Source organism: Manacus candei, unplaced genomic scaffold (assembly GCF_025592945.1).
Source record: "Manacus candei isolate 608988 ecotype Guabito, Panama unplaced genomic scaffold, ASM2559294v1 h1tg000171l, whole genome shotgun sequence".
Classification (NCBI taxonomy): domain Eukaryota; kingdom Metazoa; phylum Chordata; class Aves; order Passeriformes; family Pipridae; genus Manacus; species Manacus candei.
This window is the reverse complement of record NW_026138219.1, coordinates 331,159-358,935: the sequence shown is the minus strand read 5'-3', so window position 1 is coordinate 358,935 and position 27,777 is coordinate 331,159. Positions and strand designations below refer to the sequence as shown.

General features: G+C 38.9%; 1 protein-coding gene across 4 annotated transcripts; it reads left to right on the top strand.

Annotated features, from left to right (window-relative positions):
* The first annotated feature begins 277 nt into the window (after positions 1 to 277).
* On the top strand, positions 278 to 27,777 carry PRRC1 (proline rich coiled-coil 1). Of its 4 annotated transcripts, none has more exons than XM_051773545.1 (9): positions 278 to 422; positions 5,818 to 5,931; positions 9,006 to 9,407; positions 10,620 to 10,780; positions 13,173 to 13,275; positions 15,995 to 16,158; positions 17,520 to 17,623; positions 18,500 to 18,602; positions 21,291 to 27,777. In XM_051773545.1, exons 2-9 carry the CDS (start codon positions 5,838 to 5,840, stop codon positions 21,498 to 21,500), a joined length of 1,341 nt encoding a protein of 446 aa, XP_051629505.1. In that variant the 5' UTR covers positions 278 to 422; positions 5,818 to 5,837; the 3' UTR covers positions 21,501 to 27,777. The 4 variants fall into 4 exon arrangements, with proteins under 4 accessions (XP_051629505.1, XP_051629507.1, XP_051629506.1 ...); XM_051773547.1 differs by having other exon boundaries at positions 305 to 436; XM_051773546.1 differs by lacking the exon at positions 278 to 422 and adding an exon at positions 499 to 656.

The following is a 27,777-nucleotide window of genomic DNA, read 5'->3' as shown; positions in this document are numbered from 1 at the left end:
AGAGCTTTCTTCCAACCGTATTCCATGGATTATGGAATTTTAACGGAGCTACACTTCAAATCCCCCTAAACAGAAATCCAGATAGTGTGCCTAACAGTTATTCAACGCTGCGAGGTTTAACTGCACCGTGTAATTTCCTCTCCCCGCTCGCCCGCCCCTCCTCCTCACCGCCAACGTGGCACTAACCGCGTCCCGCCCGCGCCGCCATTTGATGCGTGAGGAGCGAACCACGCACTGGGCGCGGGGTAGGAGCGAACTCCCCCGCGTGGGGCCGATGGACTCGTCGGCGCCACGGGGCCGCTGCAGACGTGGCAGGGAGGGGTGGCGCGGGGCCTGCTGGGAGCTGTAGTCCCCGGCAGCGCCGGGGACATTCCTTCATCCCTGGGACGGGAAAGGCCGCGAACGGACGGGCCGGAATAGAGGTGATTAAGGCTCGGTGAGGGCGTTTGCGGCGGCGGGAGGAGGTACCGCGTTGTGACCCGTCGAGGCCGCCGGCGGGGAGGAGCGGGCAGAGGGCTGGGCCAGGCGGTGCCGGGGTCCGCGCCGGCTGCGGGAGGTGCGGGGTGTGTGGGGCTCCTTCCTCGTGTCCTGTCCTGGCTCGTCCTTCCAGCGGCTCCTGCGCTCCCCCTGCGGACACCGCCGTGCTCCGAGGAGAGGTGAGGGTCAGGGAGAGTTCCGGCGGGATTGTCCCGGTGCCTCGCTGGGTCCCGTGTGTTGACCTGCCTCTGCCTCCCACCGAGCTTCCTCCGGGCTCTAGAGGTGTTTGGGACCTCAGGGCTCTGCTTTCAGCGAGGAACGGGAGTGTTGGTCCTGCTAAACCCCCTGTGGTTTCATCCCAAATTTGCTTGACTGGCAGTGGGAATCCTCGCCCTTGGGAATCTCTTAATGTCGTATAGAAGCGGTGCTTCAGGAGGTTTATTACTTCTTTCAGTGTCGCTGGAGGTATTATTTGCCCCTTTTTAAGATTGTTTTTATTGTCAGATTAAAAAAAAAACACATTATTTTTTTGGGGGGAAACACCTCTGAAAGTGGTGGAGCTGTTGCATCCCGTCCCATGATATCCATGTCCCGAATATGATAGCAGTGTGTGTGTGATTGGTGCAGATTGTTGGGGTGTACAGGTGGCAGTTCCTCTGATGGCATTATTTGATGGTGTTATGTAGTTGTATGTGTAGATCAGTGGTTCTCCCACTGTGTTCGTCAGTGGTCTGTGAGCTTTTTGATGCTTAAATATTTGGTAATGGGGGGTGGTGGTCTGGTGCAAACCCTGAGGGTTGGCAGTGGCACAGAGAATGTGTGAAAAAAAATAATTCTAATTCCAATAATTCTGATAAGGTTAGGAAGCTTTTAGGCCTGCAAGAGTCACAAAGCAAGTCTAATCCTTACTGTCACACCAGGTGTTTCCAGCGGTCTTGGTCTGTGTTAGGTCAGGCACACTGGGTTCTGGCTGGTGAACAGACTTCTTTGCATTTGTTTTTGGGTTTTTTAAAGGTGAAAAGGAAATGAAAGTGTTGTGATTAACATTATGCTATGAATATAGAATCATAGGATGGTTTGGATTGGAAGGGACCTTAAAGACCATCCAGTCCCATCCCCTGCCATGGGCAGGGTCACCTTCCACTATCCGAGGTTGCCCCAGCCAGGCCTTGTACACTTCCAGGGATGGGGCAGCCACAGCTTCTCTGGGCAGCCTGTGCCAGGGCCTCACCACCCTCACAGGGAAGAACTTTCTTTCTCCTAAGATCTGATCTAAACCAACTTTCTTTCAGTTTGAATATTTTTCACTATCTGCTGATAAATACATCACATTCTGCATTGAACTGTGTTGCAAAACAATATATAATCAATAAATTCCACAATATTTTTTCTTGTGATTTTCTAGCTCATGTCAAAGCTCTGAAGTGCCAGTGTTTACTTGGATGAAGCTCAATTTAAACACAGTCCCAAAATAAAGAATGCACAGCAGTGTTTACCTGCTGCAATCAGCTTCGTTATCAGCTGGAGAAAAGTTGACTTAGCTTCAGTTCTCTACTCTAAAGCATTAATCAGGAAAACTTATGTTACGTAGCACTGCTGAGACCAGCTCAATTTCAAGCCAAGGGATGAACTCACACACAGGTGCATTGTGACATCAGTAAGAATCCAAATACTCAGAAAATATGCAACAGATATAGAGAGTTCTGGGGATTTGGTTTGGGTTTTTTTAATTTGTTTTGTTGGTTTGTTTTTTTCCCCTCTGTTTACGGCTTTGGACTTTGGAACAAGTCATTTTAACACAAGGTGATTAAATGGATGATCCCTCTCTGCCCTTCCTTTGGCTTTGGTGAGACTTTGTGTGCCCTCAGGGTTTGTCTGTGTTCTACAGATCAGATGCTGAAAGAAAGTTTGTCCCTGACTTTGTGCTCACCCTTTCTAAAGCAGAAAAAACAACCTGAGGGATTTTGCAGGTGAAACTTAACATACAATCCAGCTCTGTTTTGGTTTGATTTTTTAAAAGAGAGTTGTCGTTTTGTTTGATGTCAGCATCACTCCATCTCTGACAGCTGAAAATGTTTCTTCTGTTGTTTCGTGAGGAGTTTTTATTAGCAGAAGCACTTACTGAAATAGAGAAAAGGGTTAATTAAAGATGACTGAAAATACAACCTCATTATAAATTCTCAAGTATGGTTGATTTCTAGATACTGTGTTTTTATCCATGTGAAATTTGCTAATCTCCATTTGTAAGTAATCTTATCATTAGCTGTGAATTTCTATATTTTAGAGTAATAACCTGAAGAATGCTTTTGAAGTGGTTATGTCATTAAGATTATTGCAAAACATTAGCACAAATGTAATTACTTCCTATTAAACTAAAGTGAAAAGATGAATAATTTGCCAGTTAAGCCTTTTAGTCTCTAAATCAAATTATTTCATTCCTGCTTTTTAACACGAGCCCTGTCAAGATTTTCAGTCAGAGCTTTACTCTCATTTTCTGTTGAGTACACAAACACCTTGCCTTTTGGAATTAGGTTAATGGCTGAAATGTGGTTTTAGGCTAATGCATGAGGTTCAGCTGGTGAAAATCAGTAAAAGTAGTTACCAGTTAACTAGGGATAGAGAGGTGGGTTTATTTTCTTTGTGTTATGTGAGAGTTTAACATCATCTCTATAATGTCTTCATTAATACTGAAAAGCTTACTTTTTTTAACCAAATAATTGATGAAAGCCTAAAAAATTCATGCTTCTACTTCTTAAAGGGGTTATTTTAAGGATGACTGGGATTATGGTTTTTCTGTATTTCTCTTTTCCATATCCCTTCTTTTTTACTGCCATGTAAGCATAACATAAGATTTTCTCCTACCAAAACATGGTGAGATGGTTAAATTTGTGAAATCAGTTTATCATCACAAATCACTAGATGGCAGTACTGATGTTATTTTCACCTAATTCCGCCTGCTTCACTGTGCCTGTCTCGGGATTTCTCCTTTATAGGTTTGCAAGGAGGCACAAAAGTCACTTCCTTCAGAAGTTAGGCTGACTTTTCCTGTTTTCAGGTCCTACTTGTTGAAAATCATGTGTTTATAGCTTGGGTTATGAAGAAATATTGCTATTACTTCTGTTTTTTCCCTAAATCACTAAAAGACAGTTACAGTTACACCTGTTTTCTTCTTTGATTTTGCATATTCCCATGTCTTGTCTTGTCGGGTTTTTTTTAATTATTTACCTTTTTTCATGCAGCACATGCAAACTACAACTGACTTAAGTTGAGAAATCAGTATACAGAAAGCTGTTATTTGTGCAGGCTTCTTACTAGTCAAGGCTTAATTTAAGTCAGTTCCATTGTAATTGTATTTTAGCAACTGACATGATTTCTGCACATTTGGGATTACTGATTCTGTTTTTCACCTTTCTCATTGCTAAACTAATTGTGAAAAGCAACTACAGAGTAATTTACCTTTCTACTAATTCCTGATTTTTCAGATGTGACTCAGCCGACTTCTCATGGGTTGCCCCTTCTCTCTCACCTCTGCCCAACTAGTGTAATAACTTTCTGAAGCTTTACATCATCGCTGCACAGAGCTGATCTGTGCAACTTTTTCAGTCATTCTACATGGCCACAGAATTTATTTTAAGTGGGAAGCACCTCTCAGCAGTTTTTTAATCATGGCATTAGGTGTAATCAAGCAGCAGATTAAAAGAGCCTTGATAAAACATTCCTAGGTTTTGGTCAGTGATTCTTTTAATTGCACAGTGGATAATTCTTCCTTGCTTCGCAGTGTCTAATTGGAAGAAGAATGACTTCAAAAATACCTTTGTGTGCAGGAATGTAAACTTCTGTAGATTGATTAAAATAAAGAATCTTAATACTTTAAGTTCTTCTGCTTGGTGAAGTTTAATGAAAGACTTTGCTATTCCTTTCTAAGGGGTGGTGAGATGTACTCATTCTGCAAGGACAGTCTATTCCCCACCAAACAATTATTGACCCTTTCATCCCATCTGAAAAAAAGATGTTAAATGAATTAGAGATCCTCACAACCTAAAATCCATCTGTCATGAGATGAGAGTTTTCTTGGAATGCTGCACATAAGCCATGTTTACTTTCTTTCTGAGGTTGGTCTCAAGCTTTTAATCTTAAATCACTTAATGCAAATTACACTGGTTTATCAGAGGGACTGTTGTTTCTCCTGTGTGATTTTGATGCTTTCATTTGTTTTTTAAACTCTTTGTGCACCTGTCAAGATTGACATTGACATCCTCCTTTCTGGATTTCTCAGTATGGTAATAACAGTAACTTTTCCTCCGTATTAGATTAGGAGTTGTATATACATTTAAAACAACAGTGATGTATTGAGGGACTTTTTGGTTTGGTTTGTTTTTTTTTAAGAGAGGAAAACCCCTGTATTTTTGTAAATGGAGTTCTGATTTAATAGATGTGGAAAATAGACAGGTTTTAAGCCTGTCTATTTTTCATATATATAATTCCTTTATATAGGATTTTTATTTCATTAAAACTTCCTTAAAAACTGCTACCTCAGGGAGTGGTGCAAATCATCACTGTCTAATTTACCAGACTGGTGAGGAAGCAGGGTTTTTGGTAAGCTACCTCTGCACCGAAGAACAAAAATCAACTGGTGTTCATGAAAATCTTAATTTTGATCTCTCCTTTTCTTCTGAGGCCTTGTACTTTAATTTAGGATTGTTGAATAAGGCATATAGCTCTACTTTTCTAGAAATAATGTATTCTAAAGGTTTACCCAGCTGTGTTAAAAGGTACTTCCAATGTAAACTGACCTTCACAATAAAACCCAAAGCTTTCAATTAACTTTCACTTCTAATAACATCACCAGGGAAGTGTGGTATTTGGATTTTACAGGCATAGTCTGTACTGGAAAACTTGTTCAGTATAAATTAATTTCGCTGTAATTTTATTCATGCTGGAAGTAAAAGGTCCTGATTTGGGTTACTACAGCTCAACAATGCAGCAAAATACTACCCCATAGTTAAGTTATTCTTGGGATATGGGTCTTACGATATGTAATTACTTTTGTGTTTTTACTCTTTTAAGTTGAAAGCAGTAGCTGGGCATGCACAGTAAGGTTTTTAGAAAGAGGCCTGGAGTTCGAGGTATTATCACAGTCCTAAAAATAAAGGGAAGGTACAGGAGAAATGAGACATGATGGATAATTGTGTCCTTGAGATAAGTTAATTTTTTTTCCAGAGTTAGTATTTGAGCTACTTGCTTAGTTCATGGATGTAAATAACTGTGTTGTGGCCTTTGCATTCTAATTTAAAATTTTTCCCCTTATTTCTTAAGATACTTTTGTTTTTTCCCTCACAGCTTTGTGTAGCTGAAGGAAAATGATGGAAGAGAGTGGAATAGAGACAACTCCACCTGGCACGCCCCCACCAAGCTCAGCAGGGGCTGCTGCTGCTGCAGCACCTGTCTCATTAGGTACAGAAACATTTATTCATGTCTTTTGAAGCACTACAATTAATCCAAAACCATTGCAATTAGCATAATTACAGTTCTCTTCTCCAGGCTACTTGGAAGAATTTAAGTTGTTTTTTAATCATGGAAGTGTGCTCCTTCTCTTACATACATCTGACACAGAGAATATTTTAAACATTTTCTAATTCTTGAAACTATTTTATGAAGTCACTTGTGGTTTTTTTAAGGATGCAGGGCCAGGGAAATAATACCTTCCACTACAGTGCGCAGTTAGATGAGCAGCATAGTACGGAGTTAAAAACAAAACAGATTTACAGTCCTGTAGAGGATGCTGGTAAACTTTGGATTTTAGTATTCATAGACTCCTAGACTGGTTTGGATTAGGAAGGACCTTAAAAGTCATCTGGGAATGGGTAAGGATACTTTCCGCCAGACCGGGTTGCTCCAAGCCCCGTCCAACCTGGCCTTGAACACTTCCAGGGATGGGGCAGCCACAGCTTCTCTGAGCAACCTGTGCCACGGCCTCACCACCCTCACAGGGAAGAATCTCTTCCTAATATCTGATCTAAACCTGCCCTCATTCAGTTTATAGTCATCAGCCTTGGCCCTATCCCTACATGTCCATGTCAAAAGTCCTTCTCCAGTCTCCTTTAGGTTCTGGAAGGTGCTATAAGGTCTCCCTTATTGTGGCTGGTAGTCAAAGCATTTTATCTGATTTTGCAAGATTCCGAACACCATATTTGAATACCAGATACTTAATTTTTTGGCACATTTGGTATTGTTGAGTCAGACTGGTGCAGTGGATTGCAGGGGGTGTGCAAGGCAATTCACTGGGGCATGAGAAGGAAACACTAGAACTGTTCCCTCTTTTCCTATCACTGTCTGCCCATGTAAAAAGTCACTCCCCCTCTTTCTTAGAAGCCCTCCCTCAAGTACTGAAAGGCTCCTATAAAGTCTCCCCAGAACCTTCCCTTTTCCAGGCTGAACATCTACAACCCTCTCAGACTGTCTCTATAGGAGACTAAAATGGATTTGTCAGCAAACACTTTTGGAAGATGCATAGAAAACATTGGTGAAGACTTAAAGGAACAAGTATAGAACAAATTACATTGGGGGCTTGCTGTACAGTTTCATGGAAGTCCATATGTTCCCAGTGTGTCTAAGTTCAGTTTCAAAATATACAAATAATGTATTGTCAAACACTGTAGGAGGAATATGCTGAGAAAATCTGCCCTCAACAATAGGACTGCAATAATAAAAACAATGTTTTTATTTAAACTGTGGAATTGTAACCTCTGATGGAGAAGTTGCTTTTAACTGGGATAAAAATGGGTTCTGGAATAAGATTGCAGAGATACCATCACACATGAAACATATTCACTGCCTCCATTCCTAGGGAAGCCATTGCAGCAAAGAAACTGGAGCCAGAAGTGCACGAAGTGTTACGGGATGTCACCAATGTTGTTAATTTTATAGAAATGGCCTTTAAGTAGTAGATTTTTTTACAGTATTTTGTAATGAGATGGGGGGTGACTGTGAAATACTTTTTTCATATTGCAGAATTTGCTGGTCACCATTGGCAAGGTGTTGTAGAAGAGTTGTTGAACTCAATGTTGACATGAACTTTTTTTTTTTTACAAAAAGAAGAGTGTCCCAGATTTGCTGATGCTTTCTGTGATGACAAGGGGCTTTCAGCAGTGTGCTGCCTAGCAGATATTTTAAAAAAAATGCACTTATAGTTTGTCCTTTCAAGGTAAAGGTGGCATTTTAACAAGGAGTGTTACAGGAACTACTTTTGTAAGAAAGTCATGCTTTTGAGAAAGCACTTTGAAAACTGATATTTGGAAATGTTCCCATCATTATACATTCCTGTTGCCAAAACCAGTGCAAGTGTTCCATAAAAACTGTCAGATCTGTACACTTAAACTTGGAATGAGAATTTCCTGATCTGTGTAAACCTCTTCCAAACAGTTTCAGTGGAATTTGAACCCACTTGTTAAAAATATGAAAATGCAGCATGTTCATTTTGCAAGAACAATCAATTGACGTCAGGGAAGATGAAAGTTTTTCTGCCTGCATTTCAAGGAAAACCTGTGCATGATTGATAAGTGGGAGTGGAAAATGAAATAGTAAGATATAGCAAACACAACCAATGATGCAGTTCTTCCATTTTGATCAATTTGAGGTATCTTTTCAGCTATGGTGGCCCTTAAAGCCAAGTATCAAAATAGTCTGAACACAGAACCTTCAAATTGCTGCATCATGAGGTGTTAAACCAAGATGTAAAAATTATTGAGGTTTCTTCAGTGGCACTGCTCACTCTAAAAAGCTGCTATCAATAATTGTATTATATAGCACATTAATAATTATTAATTTATTATTATATTGAAAGTATATTAATAAAAGAATTTTGAGTGGAAGCAGAAGAGTTTTTGTACTGTTAAAATTTTTTCATTCATCTTTATCTCATCCTTTTTACATTTTTGTTGTGTATGTTTTGTAACATATATAACATACTAGTGCAGTGGTACATGTAAATAATTTATAAATAAATAAATTTACATGGGGAAGTGCTCAAAATTTTTTTACCGATAGGTGTTTGTGGTAAAGTTTGGAAACCACAGTGATTTGCTGATTGTGATTGGTGTTTAAGCTGAGACCAGTAAGCTGCTTAAGCTGATCCAACATCTTACTGCTATCAAAAATGGTAATTTCTGGTTTTCTGCCTTAGTTTATTCTTGAAGATGAGAGTGTCCTGCGTTGTTGATAAGCAGTCACTCAGAAAGAACAGTACTAGCTAGAAAATTGGGGCAGATTTCAGCTGCTCTAAGTTCAGTAGTCAAATGTTGACTTATTTTTTTAAGCTTGTGACAAATAGGGTCATGCAAGAAAAAGAGATGTGTCTTACAAAGATTTTGTCACCAAAGGTTGAGTGCAATTGGTGGTGTGTGAAAAGTCAAGCAAGACTAAAATTAGCTTTGAAGGGGGAAGAAAAACAGACCAGGTCAAAATTTACTTGTGAAGTAACTGAAGGCTTAGCATTTCTAAAATTATTTTTTTTCTCTTTTTTTCCCCAGCTTTGTCCAGTCCCCTTTCTACACCAGGCATGTCCTCTTCTCCTGCATATTCACCATCCTTGCCAGCTGGATTGTCTCCAATTCCTCCTCCTCCTCCTCCTCCTCCTCTGATGACTTCGGCTTCTCTCCCACCTGTGCCTTTTGCAACGATTTCTTCTCTTGCACCATCTCAAAGTCCTGCCCTACCTCTTGCTTCCCCTTTAACCTTTAGTACCCCCACGTCCCAGTTCTCTGCTCCTCCTGCCGTCAAGTTTACTGCTAGCCCTGGTCTTCCTGCACCTCCCACTGGTCCCCCCATTTCAGGTTTTTCCATGTCCTCAACCTATGATATCACCAGGGGTCATGCTGGTCGAGCACCGCAGAGCCCACTGATGCCTTCATTTTCTGCAACTCCAGTCACAGGTAACTCCCCGTTTATATGATTTCCTGTTTGTGAGACAGGATGAGTGGCCTCCTGGGTGGCTTTTTTTACACCACTCCGCTACTTCAACTTCTTTATAATTATAGGTACACTTAATTAGCATAGTTGCACTCAGGAGAAGGGGTAATAGCCTTTAAAATACAGTCATGGTCCAGGACAGCAAGTCCATGTTAGTGGTGTTCTGGTAGTGTTCAAGTTCACAGAGAAATCTTTAAAAACTTTATTTTTTGTTAACTTGCACAGGAAAGCCTTGCTGAACATACATACATAGCTTTTGTCTAGCTCAGAGAGCCACCTTCACCTATTTTATTTCCCCAGAATGGTATATCTCAGGCTGTAGTTTCATAATTTTCAGGGTTTTGTTCTCAAAATCTATGTGCAACAAGCCCTACGTCGCATGACAGCAGTCTTTTTTATTGTTTCCAGTCACTAAATTGCATTAGGACAGCTGAAAACACATACCTTCCATGAAAACAGTTGCCGTTGTTGCTGAACTGATGTCATTTTAAGCTAGTGGAGTGGAATGGAAACTTGACTCTCAGCTGCATTTGGGCCAGGCTTTTACTGTTATTGGTGATACCTCATTTAAGTAGTCCGTATTAGGAAAATGTCTAAAAAGAGCTATCAGTTGTGCAGTGTAAAATAAAAATAACTCTTGATTAAGGCTAGGTTGGAAAATCAGTTGGAAATGGGCAAAGGCTCATGCTTTATTTTTTTACTCTTTAGTTTCTTTTGTTTTCCTTTGAAATATGTAAACCTTTCTCCTTTTTCTACTGGTACTAATTTCTACCAACCAGTGTTAGAAAATTTCCTACTTCTCTTATTGTATGAGAACATTCCTATCTCTTTGTTTAGAGAGTAACACCTACTGCTCTCTTTGCTCTACGGAGGGTTTATTTTGACAATTTGAAAACAATTAAAAGAACAACTTTTAAATTAACCTGATAAGAAAAAAAAATCATTGTTTAACTTTGTACGTAATGTACAGCAGTCTCAGTTCTTTTAGAAGATATTGTTGAAGTAATTTTTAACAAGCAGAATTGTTCTGAGACCTTCAAGAAGTGAAGTGAATCAGCCCAGTATTCTTCTCTTCTTCCTGCAGTTTTCCTGTCAAACAATTGCACATTGCTACAATATAACAAATTAACTGCAGTAAAATAAGTGAACACTTGTATTTTATTTGTCCCTCTTAGGAGGTGTTTTGGCTGATCCCATCACTCAACAAGCAACTTTCTCATCATCTTTGTCTCCTGGGGTTGGCTCTGCAATCACTTTTCCTGAGGAGCATGAAGACCCCAGAGTATCTACTGCCCATGGTGGAGCACCTGCTGGAGGGCTGTGGGGGTTTATAAAGGTATGGGAGTTTGTCTGTTACCTTCATGAGGAATTACCATTTTTTACTGACTATAATAAGATGTATCTTATTTTTTAAATACTCATTGCTACAAATCCTGTTTATTTTCCAGTCTCATGTGCAAGGTGGCTGTTTGTGATAGTGGTGTTTGCTGAAACTATGCTTTTGCTCTTCCTCTGTATAGAAGAGAAGGGATTAGACAAATGCAGGTGTTCTAGGTTAATTTTAGTCCTGTGTTAGGAACATATCTATCAGGTTCTGTCACATGTTCTTAATTCAGATGAAGTTTTAGAACCTCTGAAAGACCTGAAAAGTAACTTTTACTTCACAGTGACTGAATGCAGAAGAAGATGGTCTGGTTACCTCACCTGAACGCTTTGCATATCACATTTATAATTTCCTAATTAACTGAGTTTGATTTCTATGGGATGCAAACCATGCTTGTTCTGTAACAAATAAGATATTCTGTAACAGGTCTTTTTTCAAAGACAGACAAATTGCGTATTTTCTCAATCACAAAGAAGTGTCTAAGATACTTTGTAAGATTATTCTGCTAGAAGGCATGGAATATATAGTGCAGAACAGATTCTCCTTGTGGTGCAATCTAATCAGACAGACGAAATAAACAGCGACATCAACTAGTAGAATATCATTAGCCTGTAACCTGTTTGGAGCTGTAACAGATGCTACATGTAAGTAGCATCATGAAGATTGTGGGGAAAAAAACTATCCTCAAGAGCAACACCATTTTCTGTACTGTCTCATACTAAACGTGAAAGAATCAAGTTTAATGTCCCAGCAGGGTTGCAGAGTTTTCAAGGGAGTTGCAAGCCCTCTTGAACATGAAAAGCTGGGAGGAAAAGTTGTGTGTGACATGGCAAACTGAGCCCTCCCCTACTATTGAATTACACAGTGATACGGTCTTGAAGAGCAAGATTAATTCCCCATCAGTACAGCAAGAGCAGAGTTGTTATGCTGCCCTTTTCAAGGAGAGATGTCTTCTTATGATCATAAAAACACGTCTTCTTTCATCCTTTAAATATCAATGTCCTCCTTTCAGTCATTACATTCGTCTTAATATTTGCAGTTTTCCAGAAGGGAATATTTTACTTGTGACATGATTCTGTAGCTCTTTTTAGAGTTCCAGAGCTTTCAATTGCAAATCAATTGGAAAACCAATCTCTTCCACACTGGTGTTATCTAGTGTTGCTACTAGGATCCAGAAGGTGTCCTGTTTGTATTTATGGAGAAGGTCAGTATTATTGACTTCAATAATGAAGCCCAGATTGTGGTTGAAGTATGAAGTGTTCTATGTGCTTTGCGTGTTCAGTGACCTCTTCTTGAGAATTTCCCAGGTGAATGAGGAAAGAATGAAGAATTGTTAACTACACTGAAAGCACCAAGTTCTTGATATATGTAAGGACACCTCAGTCTGTGTTTTTTAAAGGTCAGACAGAATATGGGACTTAAACTGGTAGTTATTACAGAAATGCATCTGGAATTCCCTACTGAAGAGCTTAGACAATAGGTGCAGCAGTTATCTTTAATTCTGTTCTTGAAATAGTTTGAAATACCCTTTTCCCCTTGGTATTCTTAAGAAATCATACACTGTTCTTCCAGATTTCCTTCAAGCTAGATAATACCCCAAACTATGACAATAATCTAAAATTGACAAGTTAATGATCTAGAATCAAATGAGATTGTGTCAGCTCCAAGATTGATTTCTACCTAATGTATCAGAGGCAAAGTTGCATACTACTGCAGTCATTGCACCTGACACCTTACAGGTTTGACTGTTTGAGCAATGAAGGCACCCAGGACCTGAATTTTCAACTTTTATTTTGTGCACTGCTTACATGGAAGATCCTCCATTTGAGCAATCTGGGTTTATGTTGCCATAGAATTGGCTGATAGGAATTTCAAGTTTAACTGCATTGTAGTTCACAGTATGGTGGTAAATTCATGTTTTACATTGGTATAAAAGTTTGAATTATTTCTCCCTGTTTGTGCTTGGCAGATGAACACATTAAGGCATCTTCCATAGGTAGAAGCTGCTCAGGAACCATCTCTATAATGACTTTGTGTTAGTTAGGCAACCAGGCTGCTAATTGGAGAAGCACTGCTTGACTTTGCAAGATAATGGGGCTGTTTCTGCATTAATGCAGAAGATAATATGTAAACTTCCTGGTGTAACTGAAAAGCTGTGATAGTCATATTATGTAGTGTTTGTGCTGAGTTATGACATACAACAAGCCATTAAAAAGTGTAATGGTTAGAAACATACAAAGCAGCTTAGTATTTTTTGTTTCTTTTTAACTGTAACATTTTGAATTTCTTGAAGGGAGGGAAAGAAAACAGAAGATAATATGGAAATGTATTTGCTTAAATTTAGGGTGTAGCTGAGAATCCCATGGTGAAGTCTGTTCTTGATAAAACCAAACATTCAGTGGAGACCATGATCACAACACTGGATCCTGGCATGGTTCCCTATATCAGTAAGTGTTTATGACAAACCATTGGATGTTGCATATAAATGCCAGAGAAGTCAATATAATAGCATACTACTTTTATACTTGAAATGTAAAAGTATTTCAATTACATCTTGAAAATTAACAGGAAGGATAAGCACTGTGGTATTCACCATTTTTTTATTTTACTGGATTCCATTGCATGTCACATGCAAGCTGACCTGAGATTCCTACTTTGTTGAAATGGGGAAGCAAAATGCATCATTTGTACAGGGTGATGGTGTGGTTTTGTTTTTTTGACCTGGCTTTTTTCTCCTTCTAGCAGTGTGATAAGCAGTCCTCCTCCTTAGGTGTGCAAGTACTGCCCTTGGTCTGCATATAAATGAAGCTGGTCAGGAAACTACCAAGACTGAGAAGAAACCATTAAAATGATTTTTTTTAAAATTTTCTTTTTCTGAGATTTTTTTTTTCAGCTGGACCTGTTCTGTGACCCAGTAACTACATTGCTACAGTGCAAAGCTACAGTAAATGTTGAGTATATACAGTTTGGCAAACTATTTAAGCTTTATGTTGCAGTCATGACTGTCCCTTTGTAATATGTCAGTATCCTGTGTAGTTTGACACAGTATGTACTGACAGATCAACTTTATTTAGAGAATGAATTATTTCTAATAAAATGCTTTGCTTGTAAGATTCAGGTCTAGTAAGCTAATTCAGTAGTTATCTCAAAGTTCTCTAAAGTCCTGTTGGAAGGAAAAGCATCTGTATGCATCTTGGACAACTTGGACATCTATCTGCTGCATTGTTTTTGTAGTTGCAGTTGTGGAAACAGGGCAGAGATTCATATGTACTTCCTTGTAAAAATGTATTCTGGCATCAACAAAAACCATGTGCCCAACAACAAATGGCCCCACTTCTCTCTGCTCTCTCTCCATTACTGCAGTGCCCAAGAAATGTGATCTTCCTCATGCCAAAACCTGACATTACCAAAGCTTCTGGATGAGGTGGTTGAAATTATTTTTTTTTCATCTAAGCAAATAGCATTTCTGTAGTCTCTTTCTTGAAAAGAGCTGAACTGTTTTCATTGGCACATTGTGAAGATGTCATCTGAGTCATGCACCTGGAATAGACGATTTCTGTCTGCCTAGGAAACGGTCACCCTGTAAGCATAAACATCAATGCTTTTATAACAAAAGATGTCAGGGAATCTTAAATTGAGTGTGTAAATGTTATTTCAGTTTATAATACACAGTGAAATTTCACAGTCAAGTGTCAGAGCTTAACTTGATGTGACAATTCTGTCCCTGATTTTACCAGGGTATACCTAGTTCTTATATTTTAGATTTTAGTATTTCCATATTGCCCTAATGTGTGGCAGATGTTATCACAAATGTTTTCATTTAATGCATGTAATATCCTTGTTTCTCTTTTGTAGTAGTATCTGTGATGAACAAAGATATGCTTTTGCTATTTGATGATCCTTAATACAAAAGAACATATTCTGTATTCTCCATCTAAACATGGGGCACAGTTACTGTTCTTAGTGTTGTTATGCAGTAATTTACTAGATCTGTTATGGATTAGTTTTTAGCTTCATTAGAAACTCTTTAACAGTATTTCTGTTCCTGGGCGCTCAAACAAGGCTAACTTCAGTAAATACCTGCAGTCAATTTTAAGCACTTGTTTAATTATATTAAATTCATTTGTATCCAGAAGGAATCCATGAAAAAATATACTCTCAATTATTTTTTAATCCAGTAGTTAACCAGTGTTTAAAACAATTGCCCGAAGTTCAGTGATGTGTACGTTCAATTCCATTCAGTAAAGCAATTGATAAATAAAGTTAAAAAATTACCCCCCAAAAACCCGAAATAGTATGTTTTACTACTGTTCTGGCATATCTCTGGTGATTCTTCATAAAAAATAAGACGATTCCTGTAACTGAGATCTGCTGCGTAATGTGAGCAAAAGAGTAAATTGTTCTTTTCTTTGAAATTTAAGCTTTGGGTTTACCATTATCACTAGGGGAACTTTTGCTGTGATAGACAGATGTGAGGTATGATTGAGCTCGTCAGTCTTTTGTAGTAGTTTATGATTTCTTTTAATTCATGAATTGCTTTGTTTTACTCTAAAAAAGCTTAGCGAAAACTCCTGCTTCTTTATGGAGATACCCCCCGCTGGAAAACACACAGAACTGTATGCAAGTTTTTGGTTCTATAGATATTTAGCATCAAAAAACAGGATAAAGCATTAGGGAGGAAGACAAGTTTACACCCCAAGGGCAACTAAAAAGTAATGTGAGCCTTTTTTTAAAAAATGATGTAATTTGACAGCTGTTCACTGGATTTTATGTTCTTGATCCCTTTCATAAGGAAGAGTTTGTGTGTGACACCAGCATTCCTTACTGCTTCCCAGAACACCAACACGTTCTTAGAAATGGATGTCAGTTTTCCTAAATCTCTATAAATTGTCATCTTATATGGGTGTTCTGGTTTCTTTCAGGTGCTGAACAACCATCAGTTCCTGTTGTCTCTCTTTCATCCATGCTTCACTTACCTATTCATCTTTTACTTCCTAGCTTAAGTTACTTCTGCTTCATAAAATAACTATTGTACAGTGCATGAGAAAGAGGAGAGCAGCTGAAAAATACTGTTGAGATGGAGAATGTATTTGAACTGTCTAATAATGGGAATGAGGAAAAATACATGCACATGTGTATTTTACAGATTACAAAATTATTTTACAGGAACTGGGGGAGAACTGGACATAGTGGTCACTTCTAATAAAGAGGTAAAAGTGGCAGCAATTCGGGATGCCTTTCAAGAAGTCTTTGGAATGGCTATTGTTACTGGAGAGGCTGCACAGTCTAACATTGCACCCCAACCTGTGGGCTATGCTGCAGGTTTAAGGGTAAGTTGATATGTAACAGTACCCAAGTACCACCAACACAGAGATTCACCCAGAAGAATCTCATTTTCCGTGAAGTGGAAGTCAGTTTGGGGGATAGGTAAACATTTTCTTTTGGGTTTTTTTTTTGGTGTGTTTGGTTGGTTGGTTTGTTGTTATTTTTTGGGGGGTGAGGGTTTTGTTGGTTTGGTTTGGTTTAGGATTTTTTTCCCATTTGAATCATCAGACCAGTTTAGAGCTGCTTGTTGAAAGATTTTTTTGAGCTTTTTTGCAAACACATTCACAGCAAGTTAAGATTATTTATGTCAGTTTTCTTATACTGTCATTGATTGCCATCGCATCTTGCGTACATTGTGATATTACTGTAGTTTGAAAGTACATCAGGCATTTTTGAATAGTCTGTGACTAGCAAATCATGTTGGGAATACTAGAAATTAAAAGAGATTCTTTGAGACTGAATTGCCTCCCTGATAATTCTGTAGATGAAAGATTGTTTGATTAACACTTGTCAGGGATCATGGCAAACAGATCTGTGTTTTGTTTGAAAAGTAATTCACTGTGCAGCCTTGCAGACTGCTGTGCTGCCCCAGAGGAAGGGTTAGCAAGGGTTTGACCAATAACTAAAAATCCTGAAAACAGCTGTTTAGCATTGCTTTTTTTAAATGTTAGCAAAAACTCATGAAAAAGGAAGTCTGTTCCCCTGACTGTTGTGGCAGTGTTTGCAGCAGAGTAAAACCTGTTCTCACAGTAATGTATTAGCTGATACAATTGTATATGGAGGTAAAGCAGAATAAATGTGGGTGTTCCTTTACTTATTTAGCTACTGTAGTGTAATGGTAGTAATATTTCTATTACAACTTCAGAGTGATAATAGTTTTCAAGTGAATGATTCCTACATTTTAGTTGGATATGTACCACAACAAATTGATTCTTTGCCTTGGTCTTACAAAGTTACTCCAAAGCACTCAAAGGCTCTAAACCCGAGAAGTCTTAAGTTGCAAAATTGTCAGTGTGAGTAACAGAAATATGTACTGATGCTTTCACTAATAGTGAGACTTGGCACAGTTACAGATTAGGAATTCTTTACCTGCTGCCCTGGGCTTTTTTTTGGAAAACAAAAAACTAAAAATATTTAATTAGTTTTATCATAGTGTTTGTTACTGTTTGGGATTCCATTATGGCTTTTATGAGTTGGGTTGTTTTTTTTTCCCTAACATTGAAATAAGAGTAATTTTCAAAATCTCTCATAATTTCTGTTTAACTTGAAAAGTATGTTCCAGAGTTCTTCTGGGATTAATCTGTAAACATTGTACTGTGTTGTGGTTCAAAGAGAGTGTTGTCTAACAGCTCATGTCACCCTTCAGGGAGCACAGGAAAGGATAGACAGCTTGCGTCGGGCAGGAGTCATCCATGAGAAACAGCCTGTTGTATCCGTGGAAAACTTCATTGAGGAATTGCTTCCTGACAAGTGAGAACATCAAATATATTGCTGGGGAGTCAGGAATATTCTTTGTTGACTCAGAGGAGTTGGTGTCAGTATCACTCTGAGCAGAAGAAAAGAGATGGTCTGTCTTCAGTTTTGCTTTGGCAGATTTGATTTTGGTGATGATGTTCAGCAATTTGTCCAGACATCTTGAGACTTTTAATATATAAAAATCATTGTCAGGTTTTTCCAGATTCACAGTATAAAAACAACAGTGAAGTTATACCGAACTGAAAAAATTAAGGAGCTGTGAAAGTTGGAATTTGGCTAGTGGTTTGTGCAGTCCTGTGTGCATCCTCTCTTCTCTTTTTCTGAAATTGCATCAGAAGGGATATTGGGAAATACTCTGGGAGGGGCAGAAGTGTTTTTCTGAATAAATCATTTAAGGAGTTGTTATAGCATTAGACATGCCAAAAAATCTTCTGAATATAGAACATGAGTGATAAATACATATATTTTTTAATTGTTAGGGAAGGTTATTTTATTGAGAAATGTTCTTTCAAAGATTGAATGAAAATTATAGCATAATAACTATGGCCAAAGGAATGTATCTGCATGCACACCCAACCCCTCAGCTTTTTTTATGTCCTTGATTTGTAAGTTTCATATTTTTTATATATTTCTATGTATATTATGTATTTTACATACATACACATGCGCTATAATGTTATATATGAGAAAACTGATACATACAAACTTTACTTGAAAAATACCAGAACGCTTTGATGAGTCTCATTATGACATTATTACTGCATTTGAAGTAGATTTTGTAAAATGGTCATAATTTAACTGCTAATCTGTTGGTTTTCAGTTGCGTGATACTCAATACTCAGAAATAAAGTAATATGCATGTCATTGCAGGTGGTTTGACATTGGATGTCTGATTATTGAGGATCCAGTTCATGGAATTCACCTGGAAGCATTTACCCAAGCAACACCAGTACCTTTGCAATATGTTCAGCAGGTGAGTTTTCAGTTTTCTTACCAATTAACAGTAAGATTTAAGTCTTAATTTTATTTATGATGTCAATTCTTACTGGCAGTTGCTCCACTTGAATGTTTTCATTTATGAAATGAGGGTAAAAACTGTTTTTGAATCACATTAATGTATTACCTAAAAGTTTTCAGGCATTTATGGCAAAGCATTTCTTGATCAAAGGTGTCATTCTGTGTCACTTTGGAGCACTAGTTTTACTTTCCTGTTAAAAAAGAAGAAATACTGATCAAGAAGAAATCAACCAGAGAGAATTACTTCCTCAAAAAGGAAATACAACAATTCCCTTTGAGCATATAGACTCCCACCTAAACAGCAAGGCCGATTTCCTCTTCTGAGTGTGCTATTCTGACAAGGATGTAAAATATCTGAAATCAAAAGGCTTCAATCTAGGAAATATCATGGTTCATTTCATTGAAAATAATGTACAGCTCTTAAATATCCCCAATAGAAGGTTTTCATGAGATGGTTTAAGTTTCTCTGGACGCAGGCTGGGAATTACTCCAGTCACTGCATGTCTCCTGACAGCAGATATGAGTCATACATTAATTAACTCTGGTCTGAAAATTTGTTTTAAATAAATGTTTCTATGAAGAATGTAAAACCAAAACTGTTTGGGGTTTGATCCCTGGGGGTTGTTTTGAGAAAACAAATAGTAACTGTTATTTTTTTTTTCAGTAGTACCCATTTCGATAAGTGAACATTTGTGGGATTGGTTCTTGTTTCCTGAGTTCTTGCAGCCTTGAAAAGCTGATGAGTGGCAAAACGAGAAATATTGCTCTGTCTCTGTAGTTTTCCAAAATGCTTTTCAAAAACAGTGGAGAAAGACCTGAAGCTACAGGAAAAAATGTTCAAAGGTCCCTTTCAAACCCAAAGTATTCTGCATATTCTGACAAACCTATGCTGTTGTAGTTGCAAGACAGTAGTTTTAGGAAGGGCACAGTACACTAATGCTCTTGATCTGCTGTACATGCACTGGAAATGGACTAATTCAAAATCTGTATGAAGGAGGTGGTTGCCTGTGATGAGCATCAGACCAGAGAAATGCAGTCATGCTTCCCCCACTCTTTCCCTTTTGGTTCCAATTGCAGAATGAGGGCTACAGATGTCATTTACCTGGACTTTTTGACACAGTCCCCCACTCAAAATTAGAGATGGATTCAATGGATGGACTGTTCAGTGGATAAGGAATTGATTGAACAGTCACATCCAGAGGGTCGTGGTCAGTGGCTCAGAGTCCTGATGGACATCAGTGACCAGTGGTGCCCTCAGGGGTCTGTATTGGTACCTATGTGATTTAACATCTTCATTAATGACATGGATGAAGGGACTGAGAGCTCCCTCAGCAGGTTTGTGGGAGACACCAAACTGAGGGTGCAGTGACACACCTGAAGGACCGGGCCATCCAGAGGGACCTGGACAAGCTCCAGAAGTGGCCCTTGGGAATCTCCTGAGGTTTAACAAGGCCGAGGGCTGGTCCTGCACCTGTGTTGGGGCACCTCCAGGATCAATCCAGGCTAGGGATGAGCAGATGGAGCAGCGCTGGGGAGAAGAACTTGGGGGTGCTGGTGGGGGAGAGGCTGGACATGGTCCAGCACAGAAACCCCCCATGCCCTGGGCTGATCCCACAGCGGAGGCAGCAGGGCAGGGGGGGACTCTGCCCCTCTGCCCCCTCAGGTGAGACCCCACCTGCAGAACTGCCTCCAGCCCTGGGGGCCCAGCACAGCAAGGACATGGAGCTGCTGGAGCAAGTCCAGAGGAGGCACCAAGATGATCAGAGGGATGGAGCAGCTCTGCTGTGAGGAAGGACTGGGAGAGTTGGGATTGTTCAGCCTGGAGAAAAGAAGCTTTGGGGTGACCTAATTGTGGCCTTCCAGGACGTGAAGGGGCTACAAGAAGGATGGAGAGAGTCTATTTACAAAGGCCTGGGGTGACAGGACAGGAAGGAATGGTTTCACACTGACAGGCAGAATGTTTAGCTTAGATAGTAGGAAGAAATTGTTACCTGTGAGGATGGTGAGGCCCTGGCACAGGTTGTCCAGAGAAGCTGAGGCTACCTCATCCCTGGAAGTGTTTAAGGCCAGGTTGGATAGGCTTGGAGCAACCTGGTCTGGTGTAAGGTGTCCCTGCCCACAGCAAGGGAGTTGGAACTACGTGAGCTTTAAGGTCTCTTCCAATCCAAACCATTCTACAATTCTGTGAAATGACACTATATAATCTCTTTGTGATCTCATGCAAATCTCTCAGCCATTCTTTTCTGCCAGGCTCAACTTTCTCCTTGCATTTGGCTACTTGCCTGCTTCAGAGGGACATTTTAATTGTTTTTAAAGCTTTTGGAGGGTATGTATTGTGTAAAAACATACTGTTATTGATTCCATCTATTGGCTACTTTATAAGAGAATGGCAGTATGTCTTTACTCTCTTAAGGTTTGTATTTTAGTTTATACTTTTCAGATGTTGCTTGCATCATGATACATAGAAATCCAAATAATTTGCTTGGCAAATTATGGGGCAATCTGAAATCTGATTCTGATACCCTTTGATTTGCCATGTAAGTCTGTTGATATAAGAATGATCACTTGTGAAAGTTGGTGAAAATAGAAGTAAAACTACTAATTTCAATCTCTCTAAGTAATCCCTTGTCACAATGTTGCACAGGCCAAGAGTCTCACTCCTCAGGACTACAATCTGAGATGGTCAGGCCTGCTGGTGACCTTGGGTGAGGTGCTGGAGAAGAGTGTTGTGAACGTGAACAGGACGGACTGGCATGTGGTGTTCACGGGCATGTCCCGCCGGCAGATGATCTACAGCGCGGCCAAGGCCCTGGCAGGGATGTACAAACAACAGCTGCCACCCACGACCATGTGAGAGTGGCTGGTCTGTCACAGCAAGGAGTACTGGGCTTGGTTCTGGAGCTAATATGAAGGCTACACACTCGCAGTGTATGCAACACAGATTTGTAATCTTAACTCTAAACTGCTTCTACTTTTTAAGAAGCGAAGGTGATTTCTGGTAGTGGAAGTGAGCAATTACATTTTTTGGCTATTATATGATTTCCAGTATGATTCACAAGGCAGGAAATTGAGACAAATGCATATATTTATAACTGGTACAAGTAGCATTACAATTTTTCAAGTGTAACATGCTATGATTTGACACCTTACTAGGCATTTGCTGAGATACTTTAGTTAGTATACTTTTGAAAGGGGATATTTGTTTAGCTGTTTCTATTATATTAGTAATATAAACATGTTGACAGCATAACATGTATGTTATATATATGCATTTCAATCCAGAGAGACTACCTTCTGTATTACATGTTATACTGGGGCACGTATTTAGGGGATACTTAAGACCTCATGAGTTTGGTGTCTGTATATAGTTCTCAGGAGTGATGCCAAGTAGTTTCTACAGCACATAACAGTGAGGTGCTGAAGAGCACAAATCCATGCCCTGTTAGCTGAAGTCTTTGCTAAATAGTTCTGAATTCTCATTTTCCATGCTGCATCTTTTTTTCTTTTTTATGTAGCAGTAATGAAATTCGTGGCCAGTTGAAACACCACAGACAAATTTCGAGTTGCTTCAGTGGGTTTTATATCAGGTACCACATATGCCACATGAAATCATCTCAGCAGTTTCAATAACATCGTTTACTCCAATGCTTCCAAACTTCACATTTTATATGGAATTACGTAGTTTATCTAGTTACAGCTGTCAGCAATTTGATTATGGAAAATGGTGATGTGTGTATCACTTGCTTTGCTAGCCTGGGTTTCTTAAACACTTCGGAGTCTTAAATGCTTTCTTGATGTCATGAGCTCACTGTCTCTCATATAAGTTTTTGGTGTGTCTGACGTTTTTCATGGCTGTAAAGGCCCTCCATCAATGCTCATGCAATCTTAAAATCTGTATTTAGAAATATGGAAGTAATTGTGAAGAAAATATTTTGGTAACACTTTTTTAAGAAACAAAGAATAAACGAATACTTTTTGTTTGCCTTAAGCAGTTTTTCAGCTTATATTTCTCTGCCTTTACCTTTATTAGATGCTTTCAAAGAGCATTTTTATATACAATATACTTTTAAGCCAGCTCATGATTGTACCCAGTGGAAATCTATCTATGTCCAAGTATTTGGCCTTAATTGGTTTACTCTGTAAAGTAGTTGAATGGATGTTTTCAGCTTTTTACCATCTGCTGGGTTGTGTTATGGGCAATAATACAAGAGGAAGTTCAACAGGTAAGACATTGACATCCTGTTTTAAATTTATATTGCGATCAGCTTAGAAAAGCAGAGACACATTTGGACATGTGACTTTTATTACATGTACAGACAATTCCCAACTGCTTCATCACTGTAGATACAGCTGCAGAAGCCATTTCTGCTACTTTATGAGGGGGTAGGTTTGTTCAAATATTAGCGTCATGAACAAAAGATCAAGAAAGCTACTACATATACTACTATTATACTACATATGCTACTCTTTTTAGGTGTGTCTCACATAGATGCAGCCAAGTTTTTTGAGTTTGCATTACTTTAAAAGAGATCTACCTGGTCCTTAAACTAAGGTTCTTCAAAATGTTGGAGATCGTTCATTAACTGCACTTGTTGCTGGTTTTTGTACACTTAAGGCAATGGTTCTTTAAGTCCCCTGTGCATTGTACAATGGCAGGGTTTTAACTGTTATTGTGAGAAAGGAGCAGAGCAGTGATAAATTCAGGCTGAACTTTAGAAGGTATGTATAGGCTGATGAGAGGTGGGTGAGCTTTCAGAAATATCAGCACAAGGGTTTTGTATATAGGAAGAATACTGGATTTTTTTTTCTGAGGCTGAAAAATAATTTCAGGACTATATATATACATGTACGTCTATAAGTACTTTGTAGAACTGACACACCCTCTCTGCAAGATTTGATATATGAATTTTAGGCATGGTGTCACAAGTAGGGATTTTGAAGGAGACTGTGACTGGGTTATTGTTAGAGAAGAGCTGAAAATTTAAGTGTGCAGAAACTGCTTTGCTCAAATGAAACTTTTTCTCCTGGACTTCATTTGCACATTCTAATCAGCTTTTTGGTTTAGAAAGTGTACCGTTATCCCAGTTCTTAGGCTGTGCCCTTAGAGATTGACTTTGCAAGCAGCTGTAATGGCTTAAGGTGTTACAGCCCTGTCAGTGGAAGTTTCTGCCCCTGCAGATTTTCTTGTGGAATTAGCTCTGAATGTTAATTATGAGCTGAAGTTACCTGTGACTGCTCTCCCACTCTTGTTTTAACAGCAGCAAACCTGAGTTGAAAAGTTTCTGCTCTGGGCCTGGCCTTAGTTTTTTCATCACAACACTACTCAGAACATTGTGGCTCTGTCAGAAAAATCCTGGTTATGAAGTTCCCCACACAATTTTGTTGAAACTAGTCTGATAACTTCCACCCAGCTACCCCCTCAAGGTTTTCCATGCACATCTGTTGAAGAAGGGACGGGGCATGTGGGGTCTGATGAAGCAACAAATACAGTTTAGTGGAACATGTTGGTCCAAAAACAGAACAGCCTCAATGGCTGCTCATGTACAGAGTACATGAGCAGAGTATTCTCCTTTAATGGAAAGCTTTTAAAATTATCTTCCAATTCCAGTCTTCTTCTTTAGACATCTCAATTGGTCAAGAGAGTGAGGAATGGCAGAAGAGGGCAAAAATAAGAATGAAGTATGAACGGATGTGAAGGCGATCAGGAGAGTACCAGAGAAGTAGGAATGTCTAGTGAGCAGGTACAGAAGCTTAATTGTATTTAATGCAATGTCCTGGATGCAGGAAGTGGTAGAGGGTAGTTGAGAAATCAGGTGGGAATATGGAATAACTTGGGTCTGTCTGCTGCTGTTTATTTTGGCCAAGCTTTAGAAAACCACCACCATATACATGGATATCTTGCAGCAGAGAGGTTTAGCCCAATCGTGATTCAGATTCTTCAGGATATTTGTAAAAGCAGCTTTTCTTTCCCCATAATAGTATAATGTGAGGTAAACATTGCAGATGGAGGTAAGACATTATCCCTGAACAGTTGACTCTGAAACAGAACTCTGTGTGTCTAGTTTACAATTACATTTAATAATTTTGACCAAGCAAATTTAAAAAAATGAAAAAACATTGTTCTTCATTTCCTACTGTTAACAGACACAGGAACAAGTAGTAAATGAGAACATTCTGTATCCCATCAAAAGTTGTTAATAGACTTGAAAATCAGAATAAAATAGCTTCAAACTTGGTTATTTTTCCAATGTGTATTTTAACTTCAACAATTAAGTCTGTCTGTAACTTATCAAAAACTCAAATTTTGACATCCTGAATCCCTGAACCGTTTGGCTTTGACTTCATGGTTCTGTTCCATCCATAGTTACACAATTCAGGAAAAGCTAGTTGCATAAAAGCAATAGTGTATAGAATTACAGTTTCTAAAAGGAAAAAAATGCCAATTGGTTTGATTTATCATCTCATTGTGCAGAATTCTGTCAAAGCCAGCTTATTTTGTAAAGCAGCCAGACTATGACCTGGCAATTAAATTGTGAATACACAGTTTTGCAGAGGAATAACAGATCCAAAACCACTCAGCAGCTTCTTCTGAGCTAACACAGGGATTTGTCATGTACTGGAATCAAAGGAGATGCAGCTCTAAGGTTACAAGCGAAATTAAAATATTTGGTATTGTGTAGCTGTTGGAGGGGTATCTGGGGGGTCACTGCCGGCCGCTCTGTGTAGGTTTTCAGGGCTGGAATCACCCCCCTGCCACCAGTCCCTCGTGGCAGGGACAGGCAGCGGAGGTACCTAAGCCAAGAGACAGAAACCACACAACACGCAGGGAATCCAGCAGCAAAGAAGAGCCTTTATTCAAATTTTCTCGTAGCTTATAAAGGCTGCTGGGCCAAAGAGGGGATTGGCCATTTGGCTTGCCAGTGCAAGGAGACAGTATAATAACTATGGCAACACAGAAACCAATGGTAGGCAAGTGAATTAAGAGCTTCCAAACCCGACAGTATTGAGCAAGTGATTTCCAACTATCTTTGCATTCTATGAGTGTGAGTGAATATGGCACTGGCCTTCTCTGTAAATTAGAGAAGTACCTCATAGTAGAGGAGAAAGCAGATGGGTTGGTTTTGCAAGATTTGGTGGCTATTTTAATGCAAACTTACATGGAATTCTGTGTAAAACCTGGGGTTTTTTGATACTAATCACAAAAACACGCTTCTTGTTAAAGGATACTCCATGACAGGAGTGAATGTAATTTTTTTTTTTTTAAATATGAATTATAGTGTTGGAAATTGTTGATCACAGCTTTCAAGCATCTTTTATTCTACTTGGTCAGATCAGCATGTATTTGAAAATGCTCAAACTAAAAAATAGCTAATGTAGTAGCTTCTTTGTGAATAATGCAGTGAACCACTCAGTCAAATTCCTCCCTCAGTTTAGTCTTGAATTCCATCAAAAGTTCCCTGAGTTTTAAATGCTTTCACTTGACTTAGTTTGAGTATCTGTATGTTCATGCTTGTGCAGTTCAGTTGGTTCTGCTCGGAATTTTATAGGACAATTTCCCTATAAAACACAGTTCTCCTCTAACAGGATACTGTAGGGAACTTCTTTCTTCTCAGCTCAGAAACAGAAAAAAAGGTATAGCTGTTGCCTTGCTTGTATGCTAAAATTGAATCTATTATGTCTTCTGGTGAGAAAATTAGTAGATAAGAGATAATAGGCTTAATTAAACTTACTTGAATTGCTGTATTTAGCAAACTTGGGATAGGTTGTGAAACCAACAGTATTTAACCACAATGAGAAGCATCCTAATTTATTTTTTCCTCAAGTATCAAACAGAAAGCAGTTCTGTCTGCTTTTAGAATAAAGCACACATGAATGCATATTACTGAGGGATCATTTTCATGATCTAATTCTTACAGTTGCAGGAGCAGCTGTTCCAAGTAAGTGGTGAATATTCTGCAACTTCTTGGAAAAGTGCAGGAAGTTGCATTTTGTATAAGGAATAGTATTTTGATCAGTAGTGGGATTCTGAAATAGCTGTGGCATCAAACAAAAACCAGCAGATTTAGAAAGAATTCCCAAACAGACCAGTTATCCTAAAATCAGTGCTGGTCTTGGGACGTTGTTCTGGGATAAGTGACTACAGTTATGCACATGCAAGGCAGATTCCAGGGGTTTTGTTAAAATGTACTAAAACTAAAAATCAACAAACTTGTGTCTGCAGGGGAAAGAACAGGAGAATTTTTCTTTTTAACATAATAGGAATTACTGTAATCAATAATCACACTGTTACATAGTTCTTTTTGTCTGTACTTCTCAGAGTATTTGCAAAAAAGCACATCCCAATACTTAGAAGGTCATAAGCATTATAATGAAAACATTTTAACTTCTCTCTGTCCTGTGTAGACTTTTGTATCTGAAGAGCTTATTTTCTTGGACATTGCAAGTCAGTAATACCAGACACGCAAACCCCTAAATTGATAAATATAATAAATTAAAATTATTACTAGGGATAAGATACTTTGATTTTCTCTTTTTTGGAGTGCTACAAATCCCATGAATCTCTGAGGGGAGGTTCTCTTATCACCAGTGACAGCCAAAGTATTAAGTGAGCACCTCTGAAGCACTGTAAACTTGGGTGTGAGCTCCCAATTTCTTGTTGTTTTCTGAGTTCTTAAATGCAAGCAAGACAGCAAAAGCTGATTCTGCAGTTGCCAGGCTGACTATAAGTGGATTTTGGAGCTTGTTTCTCATTGCCATTCGCTCTGTAATAATCTGTCCATGGTGGGAGCAGCACCATAGGAAGGTTTAGAAGACTTAGGAAACGAAGTGAGAAGACTTAGAAAATGAAGTGTGTAGCACAAAACTGAAGAGGGAAAGAGTGCTGCTTTTTCTTAGATATTTTTCTAGTGGTTACGTTTCTCCTGATGTGAATGGGAAAGTTTTATCATTCTGCCCACAAAAGAACTTTGTAACATTTTTGAATGATTTGTTTAATTTGTTCTGCTAATCTGTTTCCTCTTGCTGCAGGTTGTCTATATTACCTGTACACAATTTGCTCTCTATTTTCTTGATGCAGAAACCCACCTCTCCCATTTTTGTTGAATTAAACGTGACTGGTTTTAGTCAAACTC